The following is an 11,652-nucleotide window of genomic DNA, read 5'->3' on the forward strand; positions in this document are numbered from 1 at the left end:
GTTCCATCAAGATAATGCAGTTGCCCATGAACTTCCTGTGTTGGCGAGATGAACACCAGGCTTTATCCAGGCCGAGGATTCCCCACCTTGTATTGTACCTCTTCTAGCTGAAGATGTAACTACTATTGGTATTAATAAAGAGGTTTTGTTGTAAAAAGAAAGTTTCAATACATACCCATTCAGTTCATACTTCTTATTTGTGCTATCAATCTGTGTATAAATAAGCATTTCTAATGGGTTCTGTGTGTTACATTCATCACTTTACATATCTGGTAATTGATCATTTGTGTTCCAAAAAGAGGCAATTAGATGACCTAAGTTAAGTTCCTAGCTAGGGGTGTCCAGAAGATGCAAATCCAGATAACTGCACACTGCAATTTTATTTTATTTTGCGGGGTACACTGCAATTAGTTGCTCCTTTTGCTAATAGCACATTTTAGTCTTAGTTAGAGAATAATTCATGTATGTACATGAACGTTTTCTGATTTAAGGAAATTCTCATGAAGAATTAAATTAGTTGCTTTTAATCATATTTCATATATGAGGATAAAAGAAAATTTTAAGAAAAAACCCTCAGTTTGTATTTAACTATTATATATCCTTGCCACTATAATATAAAAGAAAAATGTTTAGACATATTATAAATATGCACATTCACAAACCTTATTATATGTGCAAAATAGACGGACGCGGCAACGCGCGCCATCATGGTCTAGTGACTAATTAAAGTACAATTTCTTCCCCGTAAAAAGAGTATTACTTCCGCAACAACACCTTTAAAAATGGATAAACGTCCTCACGCCATCATTGCCACGCTTGATCGAAGACAACATGTATAAGGATTTTCAATGCCAGCCATCGAATATCAGTGCAATGACAAGTAGATGATGCCTTAAACATGGTAACAACGCAATTTCGTACTGCCAAGATATAAAGTGGTCGTCAATCAACTCTTGATGATGAATCATTCGACATCCGCCTTCGTCTTTACTCCATGCCAGGCCGAAAAGGCACTAGATTTGTGAGACATCTTCCCACCTAAGACCACCGGCACAGTTGTCAGGGGGACGCTCATGTCTCAACACAGATTTGGCGCTACCACTTCACACTGATAGGAGTTACACTACAATACACTAAACGACTGCGTTCTTACCATTCACGTTTGTCCCTTTGCCCATGAGCGGTAAGTATTACCAGTGATAAGAGTCGCCCTAACTGTCACTGGTCAGCAGACGTCTACAAGATGTTTCTGTAGTAGTGTGGGTTCCCATCCTCAGTGGTTGTGAGATTGCTTCCGTTCGGGATCTTGCAGGGACCTAATTGTTGTATGCATCCACTATTCAGGGTCCTTCTTGCCTAAGTCAGGGTCTAGTTTGTAGTTTTTAATTCACTTTGGGTCATGATGTAAGTTTCTTTGCATAACTGCTTCACATTTAATAAAGCAACGGGTCCTTAGGAACCCATCCTCTCTTAGAAAAAAGGTAAAAGAAATTTATTTCAATTCCAATTGTGTTTGAAACGGAGGAATCATTGTATCATGGAACACAAATCACCGCAACCAGCGTAGAAATAGTAAAATTGTGGTTCCCATCTGCGCAGGTGTCATAGTGCCCAAAGAATTCTTGTGCCAAGGGCCAGCGTTGGTTTACTAGTCATGATTCACCTTGCGAGACTGAAATGCTTGGCTTATCAACTTCCAGCTCCTTATTGCTATCAGCATTGGAATCACAACCCATGGAGAGTTTGCACCAACAAAATACGTCCAGAAGTAGAATGGACTGAGGCAGAAGTTCATGCCGTCTAAGTAGGCGGTAATGTAGTAAACCAACATTGCGTAGATGTGGCCCATAGATACAATGAACTGTAGAATGTAGCTGTAGGACTTTCTGGAAGCAATAGCATAGCTGCAAGAAGCAAACTTGTGGTAAGCAGATAAACTAAATAACAAAAAACTACAATTAATGGTTTCTATCTAGTCTAATGCTATAAATCTATAAAGCACAGTGGAAAAAATTAGAGAGACATGCTAAAATTTTCTAAAAACTAGAGAGTACCCCACGCATTGCTGCATGAATCGATTGAAATGTATTCCAGCCATTTGATTATATGAAACATGCATAGTTGTAATATTAGTATATGAACTAAAACTAAAAACGAATATTATATATTTTATTGATTATTGTGTAGTGGAAAAATATTTGAATATAAATGGTACTCCCTCTGTCCAAAAAAACTTGTCCCTCAAATGAATGTATCTAGCATCAAATTAGTGCTAGATACATCCATTTGAGGGATAAGTTTGGGACAAGTTTTTTTGGACGGAGGGAGTATAATATAATGGAAAACTTTTTCCCATACATGTTGAGTGAACCTTTGATGAGATGTCAGGTGTGGTGAGGTCACCATTGTTGCATGTAGACATATCTCACATGATTTCTTTTGTATGCACATGTTGGTTATTGGTTGATCTATAAATGGCGAGTACATATTACGCGCAATTTTAACCTGTTAGTCTTCAAAACATTTACCAATGCTATGATCTAATGCAATGGGTCGATAGATGACTGGAAGTTGATAAGAAAACTATGGCAAAGAGAAATCCTCCTCTTACCATATTATGTTGAGTAGGCAATCAGTGATGTACACCATATGCTATGGGCAATACATAAAAGAAAATGGTAGAGGACTAATTACGCGTCAATATGAGCATCGATGGAGGAGTATGTAAATGAGTGTCGCCTACGCAAACCGAATGCTTGAGGGTGTGCTCACTAGTAGAAAAAAGGGGTATTTGTCCCGGTTCATAAGGGCCTTTAGTCCCGGTTCCCCCGGTTCTGGGAACCGAGACTAAAGGCTCTACACGTGGCCGCTGCCTGGAGGTCCACCTTTAGTCCCGGTTGGTAACACCAACCGGTACTAAAGGAATTTTTATGATTTTTCGTTTAATTTTTTTTTTGAATTTTTTTATTTTCAAATTTCTGAATTATTTTAACCTCTCATCTCTAATCACCCCTCATCACTGCTCAATTTAACCTCTAATCTCTAATCACCCCTCATCATTCCAAATCATCTAACTTTCCGGACGGTCACCCATCCTCTCACTACTCCAGCCTAAGCACGCTTAACTTCCGGGTTCTATTCTCCCTCGTTTCCAAGTCTGCACTTGTTGTTTTCCTGACAATAGTAAGATGTCAATCCTATTAACCTCAGGAATTTAGCTTGAGCATGAAGTCACACATTTCACTGTTGAAACTATTGTTCTCAAAAATAACACTAACATTTAGTAACACTAATATTTTGTAACACTAATATTTCTTGAATAATTAGTTTGACCATAGTTTGACCATAGTTTGACCAGATTTGACCAAAATTCAAAAAACTGAAATAATTATTTAGTGACACTAATATTCTTGAATAATTATTTAGTAACACTAATCTTTCTTGAATAATTAGTTTGACCATAGTTTGACCGGATTTGACCAAAATTCAAAAAAACTGAAATAATTATTTAGTAACACTAATATTCTGGAATAATTATTTAGTAACACTAATACTTCTTGAATAAGTAGTTTGACCATAGTTTGACCAGATTTAACAAAAATTCAAAAAACAACTGAAATTTTTTGAATTTTTTTGCCTCTAGATCTTAAAAGCCCCATAACTTTTTTTCTGTTAGGTTTTTGAGGATTTTTCATATAAAAAACTTTTTCATCCGAGTTAGTATGCAAAAGTTATGCCCATTTTACTAAATTCTAGAGAGATTTCGCAAATAAAGTCGAAATTCACATTTGCAAATTTTCCCAACAACTAGACCACATATCACATGGGAAACTTATTTTCTTTCATTTTTTTTGACATTTTCATCATTTTCTTTTATTTTTTTAAACTGAAAAGGCGATCCACCGGGGGGGGGGAGAGTTTGAAAATGGGACCTTTAGTACCGGTTCGTGCCATGAACCGGTACTTATGCCTCAAACCCCATTAGTACCGGTTGGTGGCTCGAACCGGGACTAAAGGTCTAATCTTTAGTACTAGTTGGTGCCATGAACCGGTACTAATGGGCATCACACCCTTTAGTCCTGGTTCGTGGCACCAACCGGGACTAAAAGGTCCAAACGAACCGGGACAAATGGCCCACGTGGCCTTGCGCTCACGAACCGGGACTAATGCCCCCATTAGTCCCGGTTCTAGACTGAACCGGGACTAATGGGCTAACCCGGCCTGGACCAAAGCCCTCTTTTCTACTAGTGGCTGGCCATTTGTTTGATACTTTTTGTTTTTTCGTTAAAGATGGACTCAACTGTGTCTGCAACCAAGAACCATGTGAGAAGTATGTCTTGGAATTTAGGCCTTCTTTCGTTTATAGGAATTTTGTAGGAATTTGTAGAAAAAATTCCTTTGTAGCCCTTTGATTTGCAGGAATAGAATATTGTTCCTATACATGATAGAACCAATCCTTCGTATTTGAAAGGAAGAATAACATTAGTCTAGACCAAATGAAAAAAAACATATAATATGAACCAAATAACATCTCTTTTCTGTGATTTTCCTATTCTCATTATATATTCTATACTATGAATCGAAGGAAGCCTTAGAAACAAAACTGGATTCATTCTGGTGGTCTGACAAATTCATCGACCTAGCTAGAAACTAGCAGATCAAGCAAAATTTAATCTCTTAGTGTAGTCTGAGAAATTCTGGTGATCCGACTTATTCTTGTTTTGCCGGGAATAGACAGTGTAGTGAAGTGAAAATGAGTAGTAGTAAAATGTAATAAGGTGACCTACACAGCAAGAAGTGATAAAGGGCCTTGTAGAAAAACCGCAATGACTTCGATCGCGGTGGTTGTGGTGTCCCCGATGGCATATCTGGAGTCAGCTTTGCTGTACTCTTTCCCTTAAGATGTAGCATGCATGCAGTTAGTTACTCCAAAAATTAAGATCATCATTTTGAGATAATGGATACGGTGAGAGGATATAATATTCAGCAATAACTTACATATTTCATCAAAAAAATTGGGATTTTCCTTGGTAAGGTAATTGGGGGTGAAGAGCAAAGATGCTTCGATGATTAGGTGGGTCAACCCAGTGATTGCCCACCAGCACATGAGCAAACGGTCGGCCTTGGATAATCTGCCGGATCTTCCTGGAAGAGACGAAGATCAAGAGACCATGGGGAGTGTTAAGTTGCATGGAACAATCTCTCCATTTCTTTTTTACTTTGCATGTTAGGTTTGTCTTAAGTCAAACTTTCTATATAATTTGATCCGGTTCATAGAAAAGGGTAATAGAATTCACCTCATCAAATCAATATCATTACACTTATTGTGGAATATAACTTTAAAATTATATTTATTTGGTATTGTAAATGTTGATAATATTTGTTATGTTAAAATTTGACAAAATTTTACAAAATTGGACTCAAGGCAAATCTAATAGCAGAGTAAAAATAAACAGAGGAAGAACGTGCATATGTATACATGATGTAAGGATAGATTTGGTGTTTGCAGTAGTTACCAGTATTGAAGACATGGCCGGAGACAAGCCAGATTACCGCGATGAGCAAGAGGGAAGTGCCTATGAGGGGCACCACGAGTTGGAGGGGTGAAAGCTGCTGCGGCACGAAGCCAGGGAGCTCCAGGTCACTTGGCCAGTAAGGGTGGCCGCCTATCGCCATGGCTGGATGGACCAAGAGAGAGCGAGCGAGATGTGGGTGGAATTCTTCTTGCGCACTATGTAACCTCTTGTTCTGCAGGCGCAACAGCAGCTCGCCTCCTTTCCTTATAACAAGTTAAATGCACAACCTCCAGATGATGATGAGTCCCCTAGAAAAAAAATTATACTAATTAATGTGATGATTGATGTAGATGCTCAATCACATCTACATATAAAGTCAAATATGGGGCGGCAGCTGATACACATGGTGACTAATTAATCTATGATGTAGCATCAGCGTCACCTACCGGTTCCCCAACCTGTCCTCTCTATGATGAGAATCCCTTTCATGGACTTGTGGTGTGTCCACAACTCCACATGCCGCCATGCTCTGGGATATGATGCAGGAAGATTGGCCGCTGCCGTTGAAGATGGAGATTTGTCATATATGCGGGCAATGAGTGCCTATTCCGTTTACTGGTTGGTGAGGCTGAGGTAGTTCGAGGCATGATCATTTGGCTGGTTTAGCGTAGTACTATTTGTAGTCTGCGATGTGAATTAGCTCAGCCAAGCCTTTCCCTCCTGTTGAGGTCTCTGGACGATTTTTGGGCAGCTATTGGACTTCATCACGAGATAAGATGGGTACCAAAACGGGGATTTGGTGCTTAATAGGTTGAAGGTACAACCACTTTTTGTAACCATCCAATCACAAGTTCATTATCTATTGTTCTCACATGAACTTCCTACTTGTGGCCACCAGAAAATCAGGCGATGCTAGATTAGATTATCAAACATACGTGCAAAGTCGAATATGGGTGGCTCCATGTGGTACACATCGGTAACAGTACTGGTCCAGCATAAACTAGGAGGGTGGGGTAATATGGCGTGATTAAAAAGGAACGGGGACCTGCATGCAGCAGAAATATACAAAACCTCCGTATAATTATAGCAAAAAAATGGTGGCGGTCGCCATATGAGATATGGAGCTCACTTCATATGCATTTAAAGGACGCGGCAGCTATGCGCAAACACATTCGCCATAATACGGCCTATTTCATTTTATTTTTATTGCATCAACTCAATAATCACACACTCAATTTAAGGGATTAAAACACTAATTTAAGATAACATGACATTAAAGTTTTTACATAGGGGTGAAAAAAACGATTAGCGACATTTTCATACTAATAAGCTGATGAGTATTTTAAGTCTTGGGAGAAGCACTAGTTGCTTCTCAACACAACGACGATGAATGCAATGCAATGGGCACATGAATATGTGACACTTCGTCCTCTACGTGTGATGGTATGACGGTCCGGCAACCTCGTCTTCATCCCATTCCCGCCGGCAATCGTCGAGGTTAGGGAAGCCCAATATGACATGATTCGTCTCAGTTAATGTCACCATATCCATGTCAAATTTGTGCCATGAGATGTGCTTCCTCTCCATGGCCGTATCCATATGTTCCTCATCATAATAGATCTAGCCTCCTCCTTCTCTTCCTCCTCCACTAGGATCTAGTCCTCCTCCTTGGAGAGCAACGCCTTGTCCGTCTGCCGACTAAGCAACATGGCGACAAGGAGAAAAGTAGAGGTCGTGGGCAGCAATGAGAGAGGTGGAGGCCGTGGGAGGTAGGCGAATGAGCTATGCGGAGACGGCAATGGCATTTCTATATGGAGCTCAAAATATTCAGGATCGAAGGCTCAATATGAAGCGCCCTTCAAAGGTTATGAGGATGCGGGGGATATATGACGACTCTACTAGAGTGTCATTTTCAGCCAAATTGTCATTTATCAACGATTATTATGCCGATGAGGACCATATGATGGCTCTGCTAGAGTTGAGCTAGGCATCCATTATTATAGCAGTGATGAAAAGATCGATTGTACTCACCAAGATTGATATAAATTAAGTCAACACTTGTGTGGTAGATAATTGAGCATGTGACAATGAAGGGCACCACAGCCTAACCGCTGGCAGGCTAGGGTTGAAGGTTTCGTTATTCACAACCACCGAAGTTGCCATTAGGTAAGCATAATTTGAAACGGAGGCAAAAGCTTTGCCTCGTCCATTAAATAAGAGAGAACAATGTTTGTTACAAGCCACCAAAATACACGACATGTGGATTACTCGCGCACAACAAAAGACCCTAGTTTCTTTGCTCTAGCAATGGCCCAAAGGTTTGCCTCGGTGGAGAAGGAAGAAAGCAAGATTGGCGGTGGGGCACACTTATGCTTAAAACCCTCACGTCTCACTCGTTACAGACTGTCCAAGAGACAAGCATGGTGATGGAGGCCTTGGCTTGTCGATTTGGTGTGCCCTCAGCGCAAGTGCTTTCCCACCAATCTTCAACCGTGTCAAACAAGGGACAGTCGGAAGTGTCGAGCCCAAGCATGGGGAATTTCCCAATGACCAAAGGCCAAAGACGCTGAATGTAGCGGCACTTGTAGAAGAGATCTGGCCCGCACACTTGCCTCCTCTTGCAAAGAGGGAAAACATCACAATTTGGCCATCCCCGCTTTGCCAATCTATCCCCCGTCTAGATTCTATCTTAAAGGGCTAGCCAAGCAAAAAAAGTAACTTTTGGGGGTGGCTAAACCTTCCAAATCATCATATCCATGGGTTAAAGGACCATCCCTAGGAATTGTGCCTTGTATGCGGATGTTGTCGAGTACTGCCCATTGCTCGTATGCTTCCAAATGATTTCATCCTCTGCGAGCTCATCAAGGTGGACCTCATTAAGAAGCGTACAAAGAGCGAAGAATTGCGTGATGTGCTCGGTGATGACGTTGATGGGGTTTTTGATCTTAAGGATCCACACGTTGTGCTTGAGGGCCTCACTGACCTTCCAACTTTTTCTCTTGGAAGCTTCATAAATGTGTGGGGCAATGTCTTTTGACGTACGCCTAAGAAGCCAAGGAGAGTCGCACAAGGGTGTCCTCACGCCGTTACCAACGGTGCTGCTGGGGGAAGCATAGAAAGAGTTGAGGTCCTCCGCATCACATGGGTTTCCCATCCCAACCCACATGTTGGTGAGCTCTTTCCATTCATACCACGACCATCGTAACCGTAGAGCCCTTGTAAACATGGCGGTGTTGAGGACCCCGAGCCCTCCATACGAAAGTGGCAGGAAAACTTTCTCCCATTTCACCCTGCATTTAGCCCCCGATTTCTTGTCAGAACCGGACCATAGGAAAGCTCTTTATTTCGAGCTTGTTGATGTTGTGGAGGATGGTTGGCGGGATGACCAGTGGGGTGGCGGGGTAGACCACTTGGGAAGTGATCATGGACTTGATAAGGGTCGTTCTTCGCCCGATGGTGGTGATGTTTCAGCCATCATACCACACGGCGCATGGGAAAAAATTATAAAAGCTTGGCCTAATGAACAGATGAGGTCCATGATTGGCCTATCGAAATACATCATTTGTCACATGCTCTTAGTTATATGCTGTCCGATCGGTCCCATCCATATTAGTTACTGCCTTTGTACCATAATATATGATGTTTTAGCTGCTTAAATTGAACTGCTAAAACATCATATATTATGGTACGGAGGGAGTAGTTATTGGCCCCTATGTAGCAGGTTACATTTTTATTTTTATTTTAGAAAAGGAGGATTACGTCGGCCCTCTGCATCAAAGCAATGCATGAAACCATCTTATTAACCAAAAGATCCAACAAGTATGTAGTATGATACAAAACTTATCAAGAGATAAATAAAAGGAGAACTCAAAGCCACAACCGGCAAAACATAGGACTAGATGCCTATACAACTAAACACTGAACATTCAGTTCAGGAGGGCTTTAGTGGGTGAACGTTGGATATCTTGGCTACATCTGGTCTGTAGGTTCGTGGATGTTCAACTCTCTGACAAACCAGATACCATTCGATGGAAATCCAGGAACAATAGTTTCACGGTGAAATCTATGTACATGGACTTAATTAACTCTGGGCCAGTGATGAGATCACTTCACATGTGGAAGGTTAAAGTTTTGCTAAGAATTAAAATCTTCATGTGGTTTGTCCACAAGAAACTGATTCTTACACTACTAGGGAAACTCCTAGTAGTGGTGCTGGTTTAGAGGCTAGCAGTAGCGCGAGGGCCCGCGCTACTGCCACGAAGCTACAACTAATTTTTAGCAGTAGCGTGGGTGCAACCCCACGCTACTGATAAGTCAGTTACCAGTAGCATGTAATTGCACCCGCGCTACTGCTAAGTACTGGAAGCATGGGCCATACCCCCACACTACTACTATTCGTCCGTATTTTTTGTTTTATACTTTATTTATAAAAGTTTTGATACAATAGCAATTATGAGATATATCATTATGGTTATGATGAGTTATTATATCAGTTGGTGAAAAAACATGGATTAGATTCAAGAGGATGGATCCAAAGTGAACTAATCCGAACTTGGTCACTTTCAATCCATCCACTTGAATCTAATCCGTTTTTCTTCCACCCAATGATTTAATAACTACTAGTACAGAATTGGTCACTGTGCATTCATTCACTTGAATCTAATCCCTTTTCTTCCATCCACTGATATAATAACTCATCATGACCATAATAACAACTCATCATAATAATAATAATAACTCATAATAATAATAATAATAACAAGTCCTCCTCCTCATCATCATAGTCATATAACAACCTATCATTCTAGCACATAACTCATCATTATCATAATAACAACTCCCCCTCATCATCATAGTCATAACCACCACTAGCTAATTGTTCTTAGCACATGATGAGTATACTTGCTAGGAACTATTACTCTCTTTTAAGTTAAAATAGCATAAAACATGGTAGCCCTTGAATTTCCATTATGGAGAATAGAGATCCACCTGTCTCCAATTTGTGGGTTGCGCACCATGTTACCTCCATGTAGTTCCCTGTGATCATTCATAACTTTTCTACATTCTTTGGTTGTGAGGTCTTCATCCCTTCGAGAAATCGTGTATGCACTACAGTGAACCGTAGGCAGACTTGGTCGTAAGCTAATAATATCCTTGTCACCTTTCATATGCATCAAATGAGGCACACAATCCTTTGGGAGTTTCTGTTAAAGAATATAAATAACATAGTTAGCAATGTAGTTTAGCTTAAGAAGAATGTATGCAAAAGATGCACTAGTGTCATAATAGTAAAAAATCTTACCATGCTATTTCCATGGATGTTACCAGTTCAACACATGGACTAATGACTGGTGTTGAACATAATTTGGAGGAATTTCATAATTATTCTTGAAAGTCTCAACATCATTAATAAATGAGACAAGATGATTTTTCTCCTTGCAAGTTAGTTTAGAGCCATAATTGTTGTAGGTTTTGTCTACTACCTTCCGTACATTTCTTGATGAATGGAAATATGCTATCAACTATTTTTAAATAAACAATATAAACTACTTAACAAATTTATTTGACAAACTCACACAGAGGTAGAACTAGAATCATATCCACATTCACCCAAATGTCAATATTATCTTCAACATGTGATTAACTGCATTGTAGCCTTAACCGCAAAAGTTTAAACCATGTCGAGTCCTGAGGTGAGCTCTCTTCGTCTCCATATTGTCACTATCTTGGAAACAGAGCTTCTCCAAAACAAACAGTCCTGCATGGCAGGGGATGCACTAGTTAAATTAAAAAAAGGGAAATTACACGTTGAAGCAAAGAATCACAAGTCATGCTTAATTACACGTTCATGCAAAGAAGCACAAGTCAATACCTACCGTAAAAACATCGAATGTCTCGTCCAGCTTGATGGTGAAGTACCTACCGTCTTCCAGACGATACCTTTCGCACATATCCTGGTCATCGGCGTAGTAATCACACTCGGGGATCCTACCATCGTCAGAAATTTCCTGTGTTCATAATTCAAAGATTATAAATCGATGGCAATTACTAGAAACTCAACACACTAATCACTCTTCAGCACAGGTTGACTTTGGGTCTGCCAAGTTTTCCTTCAAACTCTCTTATCACGTTGTGT

General features: G+C 40.2%; 1 protein-coding gene across 1 annotated transcript; it reads right to left on the reverse strand.

Moving 5' to 3' along the window:
* Nucleotides 1-1,470: 1,470 nt before the first annotated feature.
* LOC123115525 (probable 3-beta-hydroxysteroid-Delta(8),Delta(7)-isomerase) lies at nt 1,471-5,765 on the reverse strand. The gene is made up of 4 exons (XM_044536664.1): nt 5,517-5,765; nt 4,999-5,145; nt 4,788-4,896; nt 1,471-1,904 (listed from the first exon to the last, which is right to left on the reverse strand). Exons 1-4 carry the CDS (start codon nt 5,674-5,676, stop codon nt 1,649-1,651), a joined length of 672 nt encoding a protein of 223 aa, XP_044392599.1. The 5' UTR covers nt 5,677-5,765; the 3' UTR covers nt 1,471-1,648.
* Between the last annotated feature and the right edge of the window lie 5,887 nt (nt 5,766-11,652).

The sequence above is a fragment of the Triticum aestivum genome, chromosome 5B (genome assembly GCF_018294505.1).
Source record: "Triticum aestivum cultivar Chinese Spring chromosome 5B, IWGSC CS RefSeq v2.1, whole genome shotgun sequence".
In the NCBI taxonomy this organism is placed as follows: Eukaryota; Viridiplantae; Streptophyta; class Magnoliopsida; order Poales; family Poaceae; genus Triticum; species Triticum aestivum.

Bases quoted from the DNA above. Each gene is read 5' to 3' on its own strand.
- LOC123115525 (XM_044536664.1), bottom strand. From the start codon at position 5,676: ATGGCGATAGGCGGCCACCCTTACTGGCCAAGTGACCTGGAGCTCCCT. The intron at 5,146-5,516 runs GTAACTACTGCA...CGTCTCTTCCAG, and splicing joins CGGCCATGTCTTCAATACTG to GAAGATCCGGCAGATTATCC. The intron at 1,905-4,787 runs GTAGGTCACCTT...TGCTTCTTGCAG, and splicing joins CCTTTATCACTTCTTGCTGT to CTATGCTATTGCTTCCAGAA.